Source organism: Neophocaena asiaeorientalis, unplaced genomic scaffold, assembly GCF_003031525.2.
Source record: "Neophocaena asiaeorientalis asiaeorientalis breed wild unplaced genomic scaffold, Neophocaena_asiaeorientalis_V1.1 scaffold927, whole genome shotgun sequence".
Lineage (NCBI taxonomy): Eukaryota > Metazoa > Chordata > Mammalia > Artiodactyla > Phocoenidae > Neophocaena > Neophocaena asiaeorientalis.
Window position 1 is genome coordinate 230,554 of NW_020174785.1, and position 21,543 is coordinate 252,096.

The following is a 21,543-nucleotide window of genomic DNA, read 5'->3' on the forward strand; positions in this document are numbered from 1 at the left end:
GGGTACTGGATTTCTTTTTAGGATAATGAAAACATTCTGGAACTAGATAGCGGTGATGGTTGTACATTGTAAATGTACTAGATGCCACTTACGTGAATTTTACCACAGCAGAAAGAAAGATACTTTAATCACTGGCCTCAAGTCACAGCCGTCACAGGGAAGAGTTAACAAGCACTGAAATGGGAGCAGGAAGAAGACCAGAGTTCAAAATTCACATCTTAATGTCCCACGGTGGAACGCCACCAAATCACCAAGTGACTGCAGACGGGCATCAGAGGATCTGATTACTTATCGAACATACCGGTTGCCTGTGTTCATAGCTTGGTTAACAACTGGTGTCACCTTTATACCACCACCAGTACATTTTTTATTATTAAAATAAGAAGAAAACTTGCTTTACCTGCAAAGTTTATTGCATAGAACACACACATTTATATGAAGGCGTAACAGTGTTTCGACACGTGAAATCTGTACAGAAAAATATCAGAATCACATCTGTTAAGATGACTGTCTCTGCCTTTTGTATAAAAGAGCTAGGGTATAAAAAGTTTTTAAATCTAAGGCACCAAGCTCTATTCTATAACAAAGATAGAGTACTCTGAAGAGCAAAGAACTAGGGAATCAGAAAGAATAACTACTTCCTTTTACTAATCGAAGACTGGTGGCTACAAAGAACACAGGCCTGCTTCAAACTATTTGTGATTCAAGTTTTAGTCAATGGTTTAAGCAGGATTCAATGGATTTCAGGAAACATATATCCTGTACACACGTGTGTGCGTGTACACGTGTGTGCGTGTACACCGTGTATGTCTCTGTGCCTATCAAGGGGACCGAAGAATAACACTGCTCACTCGCAGCCAGCCGCTAGAGAAAGGCAAGCAAAGTTTGATTCCACATCTCAAGCCTGAGTGTATACTGAAGGGCAGGCCTGGAGAGCACAAGCAGAAGAAGATTATACACAGTAAACATTTAGAGGAGTTAAACATACCCCATCAGACAACAGCCAAATACTGCCTTATGTACACAATAACATGTTTTTATAGATGAACCGCAGTATGTACTTCAAAATGAAACACTGACAAGATGCTAAAGATCACACCTTCTAGGGCTCCCAGTATTTGGGGGTATCAGTGCCTGTGTATGGGGCCGGCAGACTATGGCAGAGTTAGAAATATACGTACATAGCGGTAAAATGTGATTTCATATTTTGCAACCTTCTGTATTTGTACGTTAAGAACAATCCAAACAAAGCTCTTGTGAGGAACCTCGAGGCCCTCAAATAAGCCGTCACGTTCTCTACAAGATCAAAGGTGAGTTTTTATTGGTAAATTAATTGTTAAATGGAGTAAACATGATTAAGATTTCAAATATATACTGAGAAAAAACTATTCCTCTGGTAGAGATTCTCTTAGAAACTCAAGAGTTAGCATTTTATAAAGACACCCTTGATACACACTCAAACGTGTTGGCAGGAAAACACAAGAACGAGAGACATGAAGATTTTTACAGGAAAACAAAACGACTCTTTACTCAGAACCCTTGCTTGTGGGCAAGAGTCAAGATGATATGAGCATCTTCTGATATGTTAAGATGACGTTTTGATGTTTCCCGTTTTTGTTTTTGTTTTTGTTTTTTTTTGAGAGTCATTTTCTTTGCCAGGTTCAAGTAGGAGGTGGAGAAATTTTGAGAGGTGTGCCTGGAGGTCAAAATCCAGAGTGGAGAATGGCTTCTCTTCCAGGCTGGATGAGGTTTACATATCTGACCAGAGGGAGAAAGAAAAGAAAGAAGGTTAGTAGAGAAAATGCTGGTTCCACACCAAGTGGGCCCTGGCTCCGCTCTGAGGTGCGCCTGGGACCCTCAAGTAGCGCCCCTCGAGTTGCTGACACACTGGTGCTCTTATAAACGTTCCCCAACCCCCAAATGGGCCCAAGCTCCTCTCAATTTCAAAGAGAGCTTCTCAAGGAAAGAAGTTTTGGTTTTGGAAACACAAGTTGAGAGACTAATTCCAAAAAACTCACTAACCCTCTGCCCTGAATGATGATGTGTGTGCTGTAGAGCAGCCAGTGGAGCAGGAGCGCAGAGGAACCTGAGGGGTCTGGGGTTTGAAATGAACCCCACTTTGTATATCTGGCAGGAAATGCAGGCCATAAAAATTAGAATCAAGTCATTTACCCTCTCAAAACTAACTTAATGCAGGGCTCTTCTACATCAACCTAGTTTTAGACCAACCACTGTCTTCTCCCTCACCAAGACAACCCTGGAACAGCTGGAAACACAGGAGGGTTCAAGGTCAACTACCTTTCAAATGAAGTGAAGATGGGATGAGGCCTTACCCGGTAGAGCGGAAACAGATTTGCTTGTTTTCTTGTTGTCTATAGGCGGCTGGTGACTTAGGCAGGATGTCATGGGACCTTTCAGATGGTGTTTTCGGCTATCAGGAGGGATACTGGACTTGGGTGGTTCTACCTCGCTTGTGAGGTCGATAATCTTGTCACAGACCCAATCCTGTACCTCTGAATGTAAGCTCCTGGAAGGTCCCACGGTGTTGCTGGTTTCTGCCTTTCCGGTTTTGGCTGCTCGGTTGGCTGTTCTTTTGGTGAAGGATCTGGAAAGAGATACTTTAATTATAATCCGGATTATCCCCAAACCAAGGCTTTGCCTGAAAGAAGCTTTATTATTTAATTCTAAGAAATGCCTTGGACATAAATAAACTTTCAGAATCACAGAATGGGAAGGCCGGATGGAAGGGACCCTGGAGATCACAGAACACACTGGTTTCCAAATTGTGTCCTCCCAGGTCCTAGGGCTCCATGGGAACGCTGAGGGGACCAGAAGCAGCTGCGCATGCAGGGCTCTAGGGACGCTGTCCCTACTGCGAGCAGATCCAGGACACGGCCAGTAAGGCAGAGTGAGGACTCATGTGGGTTTACCAGCTCCACTGCTCTTTCCACGCCATCACTGAGTCTCTTAGCACATTGTTTCCACAGGCCTTGCAGGTTAATGTCTTTTCAGGCCATCGCCCAAGGAGCCCTCCTTTCCAGGAATCTGGCCCTGTTCTTCTGACCTAACCTCTGACCCTCAGTTTCCCATATGTACAGTGAGGACTTTAGTATCAAACTCAGAGTCGCAATGAGAATTAAGATAGTTGAAACGCCTGGTATACTGCAGTCACTCTATCAATGTCCCCTCCCGGACTGTATGAGACAACACTAACCAGCATGAATAAAGGCACGGTCTGGAGTCAGGTGTATCTGGGCTTGAATTTGGGCTCTGCCCTTGAATGGTGGGATGCTGGGCAAATAAGGCCGATAATCTCTGCTCGCCTGAGCTTCCTCGCCTGTAAAAGTAGGGACGCTCATCCTCACTAAGCAAGGCTGCTGTGGGGATTAGTTTGTTTCTATGAGTCGAGTGCTTGACACAGTGTTTGGTATAAACTAAGAGCTCAATCATCTCATGCATCATTCTGAGAATGCCAATCATAACCCTTCCAAGTGTATTCCGATGAACTCACCTAGGGACTCACCTGGCACTCTTTGTCTGATTCAAAGGGTCTTTCACTCTTTTTTGTCTGAAGGTTTTCATGTCACAATTTAGAAGTGTTTTTGTCTCTTTACGGATGTAGCTACAAGTCTCATCTAAAAACACCAGCTTGCGAGTGTTCTTCACATTTTTAAAATGTGTTTTTGGTTTTGTGGATGACTCTGTGCCATTTATAAAAGCTAGAGAAAAAAAAGAGCAAGAAGATTAAAACTGGAGTTTCAACAATAAGATAAGCAAGGTGCCTGCCGGCTCGGGAGGGAGCCTGCCTGAAGGCAGGAGCCGTCTCATGGCGGCGCTTCCTGGAGCCATGGCCTGGACTACTGCCCAGGGCACAAGCCCAGCCAGCCCTCAAAGCACAAAGCGCCACCTTTAAGGAACTTGCCCTCTCCCCTTTGCCAGCAAAGAATGACGGCCAGAGGGCAGGATGGCACCGCGCTTCTCGCCCCTCCTCCTGATGACCCTCTTATTTTAGTCTCACCTCTGACCTCAAGCTTTTCCAACGCCCTAAGGTGGAGCCTACAGCTCAGCTGCCCCTACTGCTCCGTTCTCGTGGCATTCTGGCCAAACTTCTTTTAAGTGTGACCAGCTTGTGGCAGCACCACGGTCTGTTCATGTCTAGTTCCCCACTGGCTGTGGTTCCTCGAGGCCCCAGTAGCTAGCAGAGCGCCCGACTTGTGTGTTCGATACCCGCTACGCCATAAAGGGTGAACAAATCGTGTTTTCTCAAATGCCATTACTGTGGCCATTAAGTGGTTCCTATTCACCAGGGAATGAGCGAGACTCAACACGACACCTTAGGGGCGCTCATATCACGACACGATTCTCATTTTCTCTCAGTGAGGCGGGGAGTGGCATTCTACCTATGGTCAGTCATGAATGCGCCACAAGGCCCTGAACTGCGAGATGCTAGTAAGCCTCACACTGAGCTGAGAGAGAGCTGCCGTTTACAGTCTCTCGGCACAACCTGAAACACAGTAACAGCTGTAGCAGCAGCTAATATTTATTGAGAGTTTGCTATGTGTCAGGCACTGTTAGCACTACACGATCTCACTGCAATCTCATGCCCACCCTAGGGAGAGAACAACATTAGCTTCTCCTTTTTCAGACGGGAAAACTGAACACAGAGAGGTTGAGTAACTTGCTCAAATCCACACAGCTCAGAAGTGGAGAAACCTCTGGATGAGCCTAGACAGTCCAGCTTCTAAATACTGACTAACAGAACTCAGAAGGCAAGCAAACCTGATGGATGCATGTCATCAAAGGAATCACTGTCACTTTCTGACTCGTCCTCATCGTCTGCCTCGTCCTCCTCATATGCATCATTGCTGAATGTTTCTGTAGCCTACCATGAAAAATGAAAGTCATGATTACATCTAATATTCAGTCATCCTGACTTAGTTATTTCAAAGAAGACAGGTTTCAGGACTTCCCTGGTGGCGCAGTGGTTAAGAATCCACCTGCCAATGCAGGGGACATGGGTTCAAGCCCTGGCCCGGGAAGATCCCACATGCCGCGGAGCAAGTAAGCCTGTGCGCCACAACTCCTGAGCCTGCACTCTAGAGCCCGTGAGACACAACTACTGAAACCTGTGCGCCTGGAGCCACTGCAATGAGAAGCCTGCGCACTGCAACGAAGAGTAGCCCCCGCTTGCTGCAACTAGAGCCCGCGTGCAGCAACAAAGACCTAATGCAGCCAAAAATAAAAATTAATTAATTAATTAATTTAAAAAGACAGATTTCACACCTGGATTGATGGCTAATTTTTGTCATTTCAGTTAAAAGGTAAAAAAAAAAATCTAACCTCTTTGGCCCACAGAATCTACAGAGGACAGGACAGGTGGCCCGTGTCTTGCAGCTCGGGAAAGCCACTCAAGAATGAAAGACTTCCCTGAGTGGGAGCCAAGGGGCAACAGCTTTGGGCTGGCACGGGGGATCTGCCAAGGTGGGGCCCTGGCTAAAAAAGTTCCTGGCTGCTGCTTGAGGCAGGGCATCTCAGGCCAATGGGCTAAATGATCCTTGAGATGGCAACTCCCAGCACTTTTCAGGAATGACATTTCTATTCTAAATTTTCATGGTATGAGTGACCACAACTGGGCAACTGTAAATAGGCAAAATATGAGTTTTGTAGCTCAGAGGGTAAAGAACACAGAATCTGGGGGCAAAAGACCTTAGATGCACGCAAACCATCAAAAGACAGGACACTGGGGCCAGGGAGGGAAGGGTGGCGGTAAACAAATACTTATGAGACATACCCTGAAAGCACTAACCATAAAGGAAAGAAACTGCTAAATTTCAGTTCATTAAAATAAGCTTCTGTTTCTCAAAAGACATTATGAGAGTGTGAGGCAAACTACTGCACAAGGGCTAATAACTGCAATACAGATGTCCAAAGGGCTCAGAAGTAAAGCAGGTAAAATCTCCTACAGATCAATAGGAAAAAGGCAGGTGACCGAATGGAAACAGGGGCAAAGGACTTGAAAAGGCACTTCACCAAAGTGAATCTCCAAATGGCCAATAAGGCACCCGACTCCATTAGTCATCCAAAAATATTGATAAATTCAGCGATGTGAAAATCAAGAACTTCTATGTAGCAGCAGACAGCAAGAAGACAAGCCACAAACTGGGAGAAGATATCTGCAACACATACAAGAAAGGAGAAGTTTCTAGAACATTTAAAGAACTACCAATGAGTAGGAATAGACAAGTCAGCCAGAAAGTTTTGGGCAAAAGACCTAAACAAGCGTTCCACACAAGAAAAGACATGAAAGCTAACTAAAGGTATGAAAACATGCTCAACCTTTTTAATAATCAGGAAAATGCCAATGTGATATGTTATTTCATTACCACCAGAGATGGGCAAAAATGAAAAAGTCGGCAAGAATGTGAAGCAACAGGAATTCGTATGCACTGCTGGCAGGAGCACACAGACTACCTTTGAGGTATTTGAATCTGGCCTTCTTGTCCGCTTCATAATTTCCTCAATTCTCTATTTAAAGGAAAATAAAAATTCAAACATGAAAACAGATTAAAAACAAAACACTGGTCCTGAAGAAGTTGATTATTTCCATGTTCCAGAAGCGGACAATATATATCAGTGACCGCTCCAACGCCACAGATATAACCGACGCAAGACCCTGGGCCGGCACCTGGGTGCCTTCCTTCAAGCCCAGTTTCATGATCATCTAGAAAACACCCTGAGCAGTGATGGGCGTACTTGTTATCCTAACACAGAAATCCAAATGGCTTCTCACTCCTGATTTTGCCGGCATGGAAATGTATTACGTAGACTAAGCACATATTATTGCAAACCAATTAGAACTTGTGAACACGATTTATAGTCTCAACAGACCACGAGTGAAGCCGAGTTAATGAAAAGAATGCACCCCAACAATGCAAACCCGTCAGAGGTTTTGTTACTAGAAGGGGCACACGCAGGAGGGATAAGAGTTCCCTTCTTTCTTGAAGGTGAGGAGAGCTACAGCTCTCTGGCCTCCTCAGGGTGACTGATCTCCTGACAGAGACGCCATGAAGTACCTTGCTTGGTCCAGAGCCTTCCCTGCTCCCAGACAAGCCACGTGGGTTGCACAAAGTGAGGTCCTACCTTACAAACAGCCTGCGCCTTGGCTTCTCAGGGAAGCCTCCACCTTCTGCTTCTTCCCACTCAGTTGCTGAAATTTCCAGCCCAGTTTAGAAACAACTCTAACTTCCACCAACCCCTACCATGACCTGAGTGACTGTGTTCAAAGGAGCTTTGTTCCCAGAGATTTGCTGTACAGAGATATCCCTGTAATGGTCATCAGTGGTCCACGAGGGAGACGTATGATCAGTAAGAGGAGATCGTTGTAGGGAGAAGGGGTCAGATCCTTGGATAAGAGAGCACAGAGGGAAAACCACCAAGGGTAGCATATCACTTACTTGTCATTTTCTAAAACATGTTTTGATATCACGTGCCCAACATTGTTTTAAACAAAGAATCAAACCCCCCAAACAGAGAGAAGGAGTACCTTTTTTCTTTCTAATCTCTCCTGCAAATTCTGTAACATAATTCTCTCGTGTTCCTTCTTGCGTTTGTCAGCCTCCTCCTGAGCTTTTATTTTGGCATCGCTTTTCTAGAAAATTTGTACAAAAAAATCATTTAATCTCAATATATCTGAATGACATCAGTGAAACAGTAAGATGTTATCCAGAATAAAAGAATGTAACCTTTTGATTGAGAGTACCCACATATATAACATTCATGGATCATCAGTTTTCAAACCATTGGCAAAAATACACAAGAACTAGCCTATTATCACAAGGATTTACAGGCCATGCTAATCCGCTTCAGGAGCTCGGGGTTGTCAGACTGTTTCAAGTATGTATGTGATTGTGTAGTCTTCCACTGACACAGGCATCAGAAGCCAAGTCTTACACTTCTCAAAAGCAGCAAGAGGATTCCTAAAGGTACTTTCTCGAGGAATGCAAATGCATTACAATCATTTATGTTACATTTATTAATTGATTTTGATAAATGATACACTAAAACTGGAATATAAATTAGGCTACAACAATAATTTAAACTGAGTATGGTCTGAGCTCAGTTTGGGGGTTTAAATTTACATGGGTGACATTCTCATCAGTGAATCTGATGAGGCATCATAACTTGTATCTTATCTGTTGTGGCACAGGTGTTAAGTGTCACCACAGAATGCAGGGCTGGGAAAACTCACACAGGACGTTTAATCTCTGAGCGATCTGGATTTCCCGAAACCAAGCTGTAATATTATTTATGGAGACGAACTAAAGGACTGCTCATCTGTAATTTGCTGCTTTCTGCTTTTGTAAAACATTCTGGGATTCGGCCAAGGGTGGCTGAGAACAACTCACAGAGACACTGGTAACAGCGAGGCTGTGATGTGAGTGCAACCAGAGCATGCAGCATCTGCTTGTTTTCTGTCTTGGAGAAACAGACTTTTGCTTTGGGTTTCTACTGAATTTTAGAATCTGGTTCTCATCCCTTGATCAAGTAGGGAGCCGGCAAACCTGGAGTTCCACTCTTTGGTCTTGTTGTTCTTGACTTCCTTCCTTCTTTATCTCCTTTGGTGGTTGCCCATCTCCAAATTTTGAGAACTCCTCTTGTTGGCCTTCATCTGCTTTCTTTGCTATGTCTTTCATTTTCCTGATGACACAGAATACTTAAATAACTCTTATTATGTGCATTTTTATAGGAAAGCTGCTTGTGTATAGTAATACAATTTCTATTTACACCAGATTCACCACTTTTTCTGTGTTGTTACTACACAGGATTTGCATAATTTCACCTTTTTTAAATGGGGGAAGCTAGCCCTTGGGAGTAGAAAAAGATTTCTATCAAGTAGTGGGCTACTTTGCGTCTTAAAACACAAATGCGCGTGCCATAAAATCACTCCTTCTTAACTGTTTTAGACGTATGCTCACACCCAGTCTCACATGGGGGTGTGAGAGACGAATTTAGAGGAGGGTCTGGTGGTGCTCAGAGGAGAAAAGCCCAGTCTACAATGACTGGTATTCAGGGCTTTTAAAATGTTAAACTACCTCTGTTTTACATGAAGCAATGAATAATATTCTTCAAGTTATAGGGGTGTTTTTTCTATTCATAATGTCTCCTCCTCCTTTCTCCCAAACCCATATAAGGTACATGGAAAGCATGTGACTGTGATTCAAAAACACTTAATACTTAAAAACAAAGTCAGGACTGTAGTTATTCTTTGCAGGCAGTGGACAGAGGTTTACATCAGAAGGCCCCAAATCAAATGGGCCTTGAGATCGAAGATCAAGAAACCTTTAGATTGAGGTAGAATGCACACAACTGTACATGACAATGGCAGCCCACAAGTCACTGGAAACCCAGTAAAACACAAGAAGTATCCTTTCCAGGTTTACAGATTTTTTCTTTTTTGGTAACTTTTTATTTTCAAACTTACAAAAAAGTTTCAAGCAAAGTTGCTTTACCAGTTACTAACTCTATGTGTGTGTATATATTATTTTTTATGAACCGTCTAAGGATTGAATTCTGAACTAAAACAAAACTGTCACTGGGACAAATGGTAAATTGAACTGCTGACTCTGAATTAGAAAATAAAATAATAAATTTCCTGATATTAGTTATTATACTCTGGTTATGTCAGAGAATGATTTTGTTCTTAGGAAGTATATACGGAAGTATTTAGTAGGAAAAGGTCATGACGTATGCAACTTATTCTTAAACAGGTTTACAAATTCTAAAGTTATAAAGGACTTTTGAAATAAAGAAAGGGGCTGATGCCAGTGAATGGCAACAGAACGAGCCTTATGTGATCACTGAGGTGCTCCCACTGAGATCCAGGCCCCTGACATGAGTTCAGGTCTCTATGCATCTTTACAGCACACCTGACGGCACATGACACATAGAGACTAAAAAGGACCATACAGTCATCTACACACCAGCGTCCTGTCTGCTTGAAACGCTCCCCGCATTTGTTTAAAAGGCGACGAGTCATTTCTGATTCACACTGGAGAAAAAGTCAGTTTACTATTTGAGAACTTATAATACATCTAACTTGAGGATAAAGTCTGACTTCCAGAATTCAGGCCCCAGCCAAGATTTACAATATAGAAAGGATGATTTTGTGCCAACCTTTGTTCCATCTCTTTTTGTAGTCTTTCTTCCTCTTTTTCCTTTTGTTCACGAGCAAGGCGTCGTTTCTCTGCCAAAATTTTTGTTGCCTCCTCGGCATTCATAGGCCCTGGTGTGCTTTTATTACCAGACTCTAATTTAAATTAACATGTAAAACAGTTAAGTTTAGGGAACTTACTGCCTCTAAGTCCAACAAAGAGGTGCAAGACAACCTGTGATGTTAAAAAAAACCAAACAGTATGTCCATGGTCTAAAATGTATAAATAAACTATAAGTGATTTATGTAACAGCTTTTGTTCAAAAGCCCAGCTCCCGCCCCCTCACCCCCCCGCCCCAAATGAAATAATGTACTCCTGCTTTGGTTTAGCTGTTTTGAGATACCTGACTGAATTGCCTCTATGGGAAAAAAACAAGAGATACTGAATATAGAGGAAGACAAGCTTATGCTCGGTCCAAATGAAATGTACAGATCTTTTATTTTTTAAGTTATTTTGTCATGCCATGCAGCTTGCAGGATCTTAGTTCCCTGACCAGGGATCGAACCTGGGCCCTGGCAGTAAAAGTGTCGAGTCCTTAACCACTGGACCGCCAGGGAATTCCCTGAAGTGTACAAATCTTAATTACTCAATTAAACAAAAATATATCCAGCATACATTGTGCATCATCTTTACTAAATAAATACTGTTTAGCTAACTGTTGATAATAGTATGCTAACATGTTTGGTTGATCATAAAGTAGCTAACTGTAGATAATCAAAGAAACCAAGACTATCAGTAAAATAAAGTGACCACATGGAGGCATAACATTTTAGTTCATGTGACGAATTTGTTTTAAGCATGACGAATTTGTTTTAAATAAACTACATACAAAAATGAGGATTTCAGGGCTTCCCTGGTGGCGCAGTGGTTGAGAGTCCGCCTGCTGATGCGGGGGACACGGGTTTGTGCCCCAGTCCAGGAAGATCCCACATGCCGCAGAGCGGCTGGGCCCGTGAGCCATGGCCGCTGAGCCTGCACGTCCGGAGCCTGTGCTCCGCAATGCGAGAGGCCACAACGGTGAGAGGCCTGCGTAACGCAAAAAAAAAAAAAAAAGAGGATTTCAAAAAATCAGGAATAAATAATTTGTAATAAAAAGATCATTTCTGTTACAAAGAATTCACAGTGGAATTCCTTCAAAAAGCAAAATTCACGAGTGTATTTAAAATTAAGTAATGTCAATGGATATTAAGAATGCATGTAATACCAAAAAAGAAAATTACAGGCCGATATCTTTGATGAATATAGATGCAACAATTCTCAAAAAAAACTTTAGCAAACCAAATCCAACGACACAAAAAAGATCATACACCATGATCAAGTTGGATTCATCACAGGGTCACGAGGATGGTTCAACAAACGCAAAGCAATCCATGTGATACAACACATCAACAAAAGAAATGACAAAAACCACATGATCATCTCAATAGATGCAGAAAAGGCTTCTGATAAAATTCAGCATCTCTTCATGATAAACTCTTACCAAAGTTGGTATAGAGGGAACATATCTCAACATAATAAAAGCTTTGACAAACCTACAGCCAATCTAATACTCAAAAGTGAAAAGTTAAAAGCCTTCCTGCTAAAATCTGGAAGAAGACAAGGATGCCCACTCTCACCACTTCTATTCAGCAACAGTATCGGAAGTCCTAGCCATAGCAATCAGAGAAGAAGAAGAAATAAAAGGTATCCAAATTGGAAGCAAAGAGGAAAATTGTCATTATATGTAGTTGACACGATATTATATATAGGAAACCCACACAAGACTCCACACAGAAACTACTAGAACTGATAAACAAATTCAAATTTTTGCATCTATATTCAACAAAGTAGCAGGATACAACATTAACATACAGAAATCCGTTGCATTTCTTTACACTAACAATGAAGTATCAGAAAGGGGAAAAAAATCCCTTTTAAAATTGCATCAAAAACAATAAAACACTTAGGAGTAAACCTGACTAAGGAGATAAAAGAGTTATACGCTGAGAACTATAAAACATTGATAAAGGAAACTGAAGATGATTTAAAGAAATGGAAAGATATCCCATGCTCTTGGATTGGAAGAATTAATATTGTTAAAATGGCCACACTACCCAAAGCAATCTACAGATTTAATGTGATCCCTATCAAATTACCCATGACATTTTTCACAGAACCAGAATAATCCTAAAATTTTTATGAAACCATACATAAAAGACTCAGAATATCCAAAGCAATCCCGAGGAAAAAGAACAAAGCTGGAGGCATAACCCTCCCAGACTTCAGACAATACTACAAAGCTATAGTAATCAAAACACTGTGGTACAGGCACAAAAACAGACATATGGATCAATGGAACAGAATAGACAGCCCAGAAATAAACCCACATATCTATGCTCAATTAATCTTTGACAAAGGAGGCAAGAATATACAACAGAGAAGACACGGTCTTTTCTGTAAGTGGTGTTGGGAAAGCTGGACAGCCACATGTAAGTCAATGCAGTCAGAACACTCTCTCACACCATACACAAAAATAAACTCAAAATAGCTTAAAGACTATTAAAATATAAAACAGGACACCATAAAACTCCTAGAAGAGAACATAGGCAAAACATTCTCTGTCATAAATCGTAGCAATGTTTTCTTAGGTCAGTCTCCCAAAGCAATAGGAATAAAAGCAAAAATAAACAAATGGGACCTAATCAAACTTATAAGCTTTTTCACAGCAAAGGAAACCATAAGCAAAACAAAAAGACAACCTATGGGCTGGGAGAAAATATCTGCAAATAATGTGACCTACAAGGTCTTAATTTCCAAAATATATAAACAGCTTATACAACTCAGTAACAAAAAAACAAAAGCCCAATCAAAAAATGGACAGAACTAAATAGACATTTCTCTAAAGAAGCCATATAGATGACCAAAAGGCACAAGAAAAGATGCTCAACACCACAAATTATCAGAGAAATGCAAATCAAAACTACAATGAGGTATCACCTCACACCAGTCAGAATGGCCATCATGAAAAAGTCTACAAACAATCAGTGTTGGAGAGGGTGTGGAGAAAAAGGAACCCTCCTACACTGCTGGTGGGAATGTAAATTGGTAGAGCCCCTATGGAGAACAGTATGGAGGTTCCTTAAAAACTAAAAATAGGGGGCTTCCCTGGTGGCGCAGTGGTTGAGAGTCCGCCTGCCGATGCAGGGAACACAGATTCGTGCCCTGGTCCGGGAAAATCCCACATGCCGCAGAGCGGCTAGGCCCATGAGCCATGGTCGCTGAGCCTGCGCGTCTGGAGCCTGTGCTCCGCAACGGGAGAGGCCACAACAGTGAGAGGCCCGCGTACCACAAAAAAAAAAACAACTAAAAATAGAGCTACCATATGATCCTGCAATCCCACTCCTGGGCATATATCTGGAGAAAACCATTAATTCGAAAAGATACATGCACCCCATTGCTCACAGCAGCATTATTTACATTAGCCAAGACATGGAAGCAAACCAAATGTCCATCGACAAAGGAGTGGATAAAGAAGATGTGGTACATATATACAACGGAATATTATTCAGCCATAAAAAAGAATGAAATAATGCCATTTGCAGCAACATATTAGGACCAAGATGTTATCATACTAAGTGAAGTAAGCTAGACAGAGAAAGACAAATAACATATGATATCGCTTATATGTGGAATCTAAGAAAATGATACAAATGAAGTTATTTACAATACAGAAATAGACTCACAGACATAGGAAACAATCTTATGGTTACCAAAGGGAAGCCCTCGCACAGAAACGAAGACCCAACACAGCCATAAAAAATAAATAAATAAAAATTTTAAAAAAATTAGGAGTTTGGGGTTAAAATATACACACTACTATATATAAAACAGAAAACCAACAAGGACCTACTGTATAGCACACGGAACTATACTCAATATCTTGTAATAACCTATAATGGAAGAGAATGTAAAAAAAATGTGTATATTTATATATATATGTATGTATTAACTGAATCACTTTGCTGTACACCTGAAACTAACACAACATTGTAAGTCAACTGTATTTCAATTAAAATTTTAAAAAAACAAAACAGAAACAGACTCACAGAATAGAAAACAAACTTACAGTTACCAAAGGGGAAAGGAGCAGGGGGAGGGATAAATTAGGAGTTTGGGATTAGCAGATATGAACTACTATATATAAAATAAACAATAAGGTCCTACTGTATAGCACTGGAAACTACATTCAATATCTTGCAATAACCTATAATGAAAAAGAATATGAAGAAGAATACATATATAGCTGATTCACTTTGCTGTATACCAGAAACTAACACAACATTGTAAACCAACTGTACTTCAATTAAAAAAAAGAATGGCAAAATACCAATCTGATACTTTTTGGAACCCACATACTGACCTGACACATGTATGGTCTATATACGGAAACTGCCCTACAGCTCCTGAAGGAAACCTGCTCAGCCACAAAAGGCTGGAGTGCTCTCTCCAAGGACGGAAAATACCTTAGGGCCATCCACTATCGGAGATGGAAGGAATTGCAGGCACCACCTAGACCATGGCACTCATCCAACCCATCCATACTTCCAATATCAGTTCCAAAAATGGGGGTAAGAAGTTCCAGCAAGAAAAAAAAAAGCAGTGTGCCAGCGTGACTGGTGAAATTCTCTTTATTTAAAAGAAAGTTCACTTCCTAAAGTTCTCTGAACTGGGGAGTAAAATGACATTGACAGTTCCCAAACTACCTTAAGATTTTCTGTGCTGGTGAAATGAACTTCTTAGTGAAGGAACTCACCTTCACAGATCATATCCTTTTGGCTTGCAGTCTCAGAGCTGTTAATGGTGTTAGAGATGGCTTCATTTTTCATTCCAATAGTACCTAATGCATTTTGTGCAAATACGGTACGCTGCATAGGAATTACTCTACAGGAAAAAGAAAACTGTGTCGACTGTTTTGACGTAGCGGGTGAAGGTGACGGGGGGCGATTCTTTTGGATTTGCCTGCTGGGAAAAAGTAATAGTTAATGGGGGAAGTCTGGTATGGTTTTGTAATACATATGTGATGATTTTTAGTGTACCATTTCATAAACTGTAATGTCTTGACTTTATGATATAATGATATTTTATAACAGACAAAGGTAAATCCATTTTTAAAGGCTTTTCCCTTTATATTTACATTACCATGCATACTACATTATTTATGAAACACTGATGTGAAATTTATCCTGGTAAAATACGTATCAGGAACAGTGGCAAATAAGCTACTTACCTAGCACTGATGGGAGATGGAGGACACCACCTGCTTGTAGGAGAAGATGACCATCTATAACACGGTATCTGTGATGGTGATAGGCGCTTCTTCGTAATCGGGTTTGAGGCCTGTTTGTCCGTTTCTGATTTCTGAACAGATCAATACAATCAGATAAGGAATTACTAGCATTACCTTTTGCAGCTGGCTTTTCAAGAGAAAAATATTCTGAATAACATATAATTATAGCTCCTTAAACTCCCAATTTTCCTTTCATGCATGAGCATTAGGTACAGAGATACATTCTTCCAGACTAACAATTTATATTACACAATTCAAGTATGTCATAGAAATAATTTAAAAGAATTCTTTTACTTCAAAACCTACTTTTATTTTTAAATCCTAATTGAGGTTTGCAATAGTTCTCAAAAACGTTCCTTCAGAGTTTAGAAACACAGTTCATATAAACTGCTTTATTTTGTCTCTTCTACTAAAAATTAACTGATATTCCAGCTTTGGGGGGGTAAACTCTGCGACAACGAGTATCATATAATTTTAAATTATTAAAGTGAATTTATTTTATCACAGAACGCTATAAATAAGAAGCTGCTTATGTTGTGAAATCTGACCTATCATAATCTATACAACAAAACATACAGATTTTAATAGAAAATTTCTCAATGAAAGGCACTTGTCGAACCTGTGGAGAGTCTTTCATTTTCACCTTGGAAGACATTCCCATGGTCACCGCAGGGGAGGCCTCGGGGGGCGCCTCCATACTTGCCTCAGAGGGCACTTCTGTGCTCTCCTCTGGGGATGCTTCCACGTTCGCCTCAGGAGATGCTTCCACACTAGCCTCAGATGACGCTTCTGTGCTCACCTCTGGGGACGAGTCCACGCTCACCTCTGGGGATGAGTCCATGCTCACCTGTGGGGACGGATCTACACTCGCCTCAAGGAACAGATCCTCGCTTGCCTCAGGTGATGTTTCCACACTAGTGGGGGGTGTTCCTGCGCTTGCCTCGGGGGGTGCTTCCACGCTCACCTCGGTGGGTACTTCCAAGCTTGCCTCGGGAGGTGCTTCCACGCTCACCTCAGGGGATACTTCCAAGCTCGCCTCGGGGGATACTTCCAAGCTTGCCTCGGGAGGTGCTTCCACACTCACCTCAGGGGATACTTCCAAGCTTGCCTCGGGGGGTGCTTCCATGCTCACCTCCAGGGGCACTTCCACACTCGCCTTGGGGGCCGTTTCCACGCTTGTCTTGGAGGGTTTGTCTACTTTCTCCTGGGGAGGTATTACCACTGTTGACTTGTGAGGCACTATGGTACTCTTCAATTCATCACTGCTGTGCTTAAGCAGGGGCATGTTTACATATTGGAATATATTGTGGATGCCTGTAGGTAAATGAGGACAGAGAGTGAAATTCCACACAGCTAGAAATTTGATAAGACAGAAATGCACCATGTAACAATATAAAAACAAAGAGACTGCATTTATTAGGAAATGACAGGGATTACACACAACACAGAAATGTTTACTGAAATGGATCACAGACACAGAACGGAAGCATCGCAAAGTTGGTACTTCAGAAGCAGCACCACCACCAAGAGAGGCATTGTGAAAACAACAGTCCACTCCAGACGAAAATAAGATGCTTCTCCAAAGCTGATGTTTGCCGTAAGCCATTTCTATTTTAATCACAGTATAGTTCAGAATGATTTTCATAGAAAATTACAAGACCTTCAATGCTTTTTAAAAGTAATCTAAACAATGTCACCAAGGCCAGGGATCTTACCATTACAGGTGATTACATAAGGCATTCTATATATGATCGTTTTAAAATAGAGTATAAAAAAGCATTTTCTCACCCATACTAAAAATTGTAATAAGACATTAATCAGAATGGGCTGGATCTCCAAGGTCTCTTCCAGCTTTAACAATCTAAATATTTTTAGCCTAACAAATGGACAAAAGTCCTAATATCCGGTACCAGCTAAGATAGAGGAAAGTGATAATACCAATGTTGGGAACCAGGTAACCTCATGCACTGCTGGTGGAAGTATGCATTGGTATATGCTCCCTGGGAAGCATGTTGGCAACAGTGTATCAAAAGCCATTCTAAAAAGTACACACAGACCTAGGAAACAATCTTATGGTTACCAAAGGGGAGGGGTGGGGAGGGATAAATTAGGAGTTTGGGGGCTTCCCTGGTGGTCCAGTGGCTAAGAATCTGCCTTCCAATGCAGGAGACAAGGGTTCGAGCCCTGGTTGGGGAACTAAGATCCCACGTGCCGCGGGGCACTTAAGCCTGCACGCTCTAGAGCCCACGCGTGCACACCAGAGAGAAGCCTGTGCGCCACAACAAAGATCCCGCATGCCGCAACTAAGACCCAACGCAGCCAAATCAATCAATCGATAGATATTTTTTTAAAATAAAAAGTCCACACTCTTTGTTCTTGCAATTTCACTTTTAGGTTATTCTGAAGAAAAAAATCAGATAAATAAATGAAAATGTATGTATGAGATTACTTACTACAGCATTGTTTAATAATATAATTTAATAATTATATTTACATATAATCTAAATATTCAACACAAAACTTGGACTATACTAAGGCAGTCATTAAGAGTAATAATATACAATTTTTGGACATAGAAAACGGTATATGTTGAGTTTAAACAAAAGCAGGTTATGATCCCATTCTATTAAAAAATATGTAAACGCAAAGAAAAATATTCAGTTATCAGTGGGTATTGGAATAATAGAAAATTATATTTAAAAATTTTCTACACTAAATATTTATTGCTTTATAATAAAGTGATTTTTTCTTTTTTTGGCCATACCACGTGGCTTGTGGGATCTTAGTTCCCCGACCAGGAACAGAACCTGGGCCCTCGGCAGTGAGAGCGTGGAGTCCTAACCACTGGACCACCAGGGCATTCCCTAAAGTAAACATTTTAAGGAAGGTGTTTGGTGGTGGCTTTCTAAAGACTTGGTAAATATAAGACTCAGTTATTTCTTAGTCCCTCACTTTTGGTAGAGAAAGCATTTTACTTACATACTTGTATGTGCCTAAACAGTCACTTATTTAACACTGACTGTGCTACAGAAAATAGAGTAAGTATAATAACTAGATTTCTAATAGCCACAGAAATTTAAGGAAAATATTGAGGTTTTTAATAGGAGTAATATATTAAAATAAAATGAAAGTAATTAGAATACCTTACAATAGACTCAGGGGAGACTGGTAGAAAATAATCTGACACACATACAACTAGGCATAAACAAAGTTGAGGATTTGAACCAAGAGAAGTAAAGCTGCACTACCACAAAGTCTATGACAGCACTTTGGTTTACTAATCATATGGATATTGACATAAAAATAAGCAAAGGGGGTGGGATATATTCTGGAAAGGAAAAAGTGGAGGAAAAAAGACAAAAAGGATGGGAACAATGCACTAGAGCTCTCCATTACTAAGGACTTACTATCTAAAGGCATGTCTAACATGATATGTAACCTATAAATGAGAAAATCCACATAACCCTGAAGATCTGTTTTATTTTACTAACAATCTTTATGTTCTTAATTAAAAGCTAAAGAGCCGCTCAATGTTATTCTTCCACATTTTAAGAAAAAAAGAAGGGTGGAGTAGGACACTTTCTCCCTTGAATTATTTAAGTTTTTCTATATTTTTAAAATCCAGTACTTTTCACAGTACTGTGATACACTTAAACACAGGTTAAGAAACCCACTGTTTTACAATTTAACAACCAAAGGTCCCTATCTCATCCTATAAATTACACTGATAACTATTCTACCCTGCTAGAAATCATAAATATGCAACATAAAATGTTGGGTAGAATCACTCATTTGCAAAGTATTGATTCAAATTATTTTTATGCCTTACTGTAAAAAACTAAGTGATACAACCTACTATTAAGCACAAATACTAACACTTTCAGGCACTCTACTCTATGCCTGTTACCTGGAGTACCGCTTCCAGAAATTAATAATGAAACAGCACTTTTGTTCCTGGCTACTGACGCTTTTGTTGGGATGAACAGGAGACAGATTAAATTATTCTCCCAAAGACTAGTGTATAACTGACAAACTAAATGATGAGAAAAAAACAGAAAGGATTTGATTCGAGGTCTCACAAATAAATGCAAAGCAATGTGAACTGCTGCAAATGATAACTTTCCCAGCCTAAAAGTAGAGGCAATGAGAGCCACATATATATAACAGGACTGAAAACTGCCACCTGATGGGACTACACTGTTAGGGAAAAGAAAACCTGAATAGAGGGGCAAAGGCCCCAGCATACCACAAGAACCCCAAAGCAGGAATCCAGGTAATGTATCTAGCAGAACCATGCCCAATGTATGGAGTCTCTACAGAGGAACTCACACGTGGAGAAAATAGATGTACATGACAAAACAACTCTGACATGGATTCCTCCAGATGTATGTCACTGACAGTCATATTGGTCAAGTCGATTGCCAATAGCTCCAAGAGACTGAGTGAATTATTCTGTTAAAAGTAAATCTTGTAAATAGCTTGCTCCAATAAATTTTTATGTTCAAAAAGATCCCTGTGGGGGCTTCCCTGGTGGCGCAGTGGTTAAGAATCCACCTGCCAATGCAGGGGACACGGGTTCGAGCCCTGGTCCGGGAAAATCCCACATGCCGCAGAGCAACTAAGCCCATGAGCCACAACCACTGAAGCCCATGTGCCTAGAGTCCGTGCTCCACAACAAGAGAAGCCACTGCAACGAGAAGCCCACACACCGCGACGAAGGGTAGCCCCTGCTCGCTGCAACTAGAGAAAGCCCGTGCACAGCAACAAAGACCCAACACAGGGCTTCCCTGGTGGCGCAGTGGTTGAGAGTCCACCTGCCGATGCAGTGGACATGGGTTTGTGCCCCAGTCCGGGAAGATCCCACATGCCGCGGAGCGGCTGGGCCCGTGAGCCATGGCCGTTGAGCCTGTGTGTCCGGAAAAAAAGACCCAACACAGCCAAAAATAAAAATAAATAAATTTATAAAAAAAAGAAAAAAGATCCCTGTGACAATGACATTTGTTATAACAGGATGTGACCTGAATCAATTAAATGGAGAGTCTTCTGTAAGTGAACAGTTTGTTACGGAAAAGAAAGGAAAATCATATTTAACAGGGAAAACTTAGGGGGGTGTTAGAAACAACTTTACATAAAGAAGTACTTCAGTAATAATTTGGAAATCTTGTGTGTAATCACCAGCAGTGAAAACACGCCCAAAGGATAGATGTAGATTATGCTGTGAAGCAACAAAGCAAAGCTTTGAAGTTCAAAATGTTGCCGGTAATTTAGAACTTCAATGTGCGAACTGATGAAACGTTTGAAGGGAATCAAGTGCTTCAGGACCACTCTGTCTATACCAACATTCTGTGACCTCCTCAGCTTCATTGCAGAATTATATATTTCATTTAAAGAGACTCTTCTGGCTTCAGCCAAATAAGCATGGCACCAAAGTACATTTTTTAGTTAAAGAAGGGATATTTTGGCTTCCAATGTTTTGGAATGGCTTTTCAAGCAGCTGAATGTTGACATAAATATAATGCTTTTAAACCACCATTTAAGATCGGTACATAGAAATAACTAACCAGGTGTTTTTTCTTCCACTTGTTCTGTAGATGAATGCAGTTTGCTACATCTTCTATTCAGAGATGAGCTTCTCCTCTTTTCTGTTGTTTCTGGAGATCAAGGGCAAAGAATTTTACCTTTTACAAGCTGTTTATATATATTATTTCAGGGGTGAGCCACCCGTTCCCAAACATTTTTTATCTTATTTAAATTTCAAGTATTATGCAGAAATTTTACATGCCCAAACTTAAAACTAGTTTACTCTTTAAGTAAGTCATACGAAATGAAATAAAATTATTTAGGAAACAGTAAAAATTAAGCGGGAAAATCTGATACTGACAACATCAAAGTTCCCAAATTAGGAATATACAACATTTAATTTTGGACACAGTCCATAACATCTATTACTAAAGTAATTTATAGTTTAGTTTTAATTTGGTTATTTTTTTTTTTTTTTTTTTTTTT

The 21,543-nt window shown here is 40.8% G+C and overlaps 1 protein-coding gene across 1 annotated transcript in view; it reads right to left on the reverse strand.

Annotated features, from left to right (window-relative positions):
* Positions 1-1,629: 1,629 nt before the first annotated feature.
* Positions 1,630-21,543, reverse strand: part of MAP7D3 (MAP7 domain containing 3) — a 27,730-nt gene continuing 7,816 nt past the window's right edge. The window contains exons 5-16 of the mRNA XM_024760097.1: positions 21,099-21,188; positions 16,157-16,851; positions 15,478-15,608; positions 15,004-15,209; positions 10,174-10,306; positions 8,562-8,697; positions 7,544-7,648; positions 6,472-6,525; positions 4,780-4,882; positions 3,524-3,719; positions 2,334-2,605; positions 1,630-1,758 (exon numbers count right to left, since the gene is read on the reverse strand). Coding sequence (XP_024615865.1) covers positions 1,751-1,758; positions 2,334-2,605; positions 3,524-3,719; positions 4,780-4,882; positions 6,472-6,525; positions 7,544-7,648; positions 8,562-8,697; positions 10,174-10,306; positions 15,004-15,209; positions 15,478-15,608; positions 16,157-16,851; positions 21,099-21,188 — 2,129 coding nt within the window. The 3' untranslated portion in view covers positions 1,630-1,750. The remainder of the gene's footprint in view (positions 1,759-2,333; positions 2,606-3,523; positions 3,720-4,779; positions 4,883-6,471; positions 6,526-7,543; positions 7,649-8,561; positions 8,698-10,173; positions 10,307-15,003; positions 15,210-15,477; positions 15,609-16,156; positions 16,852-21,098; positions 21,189-21,543) is intronic.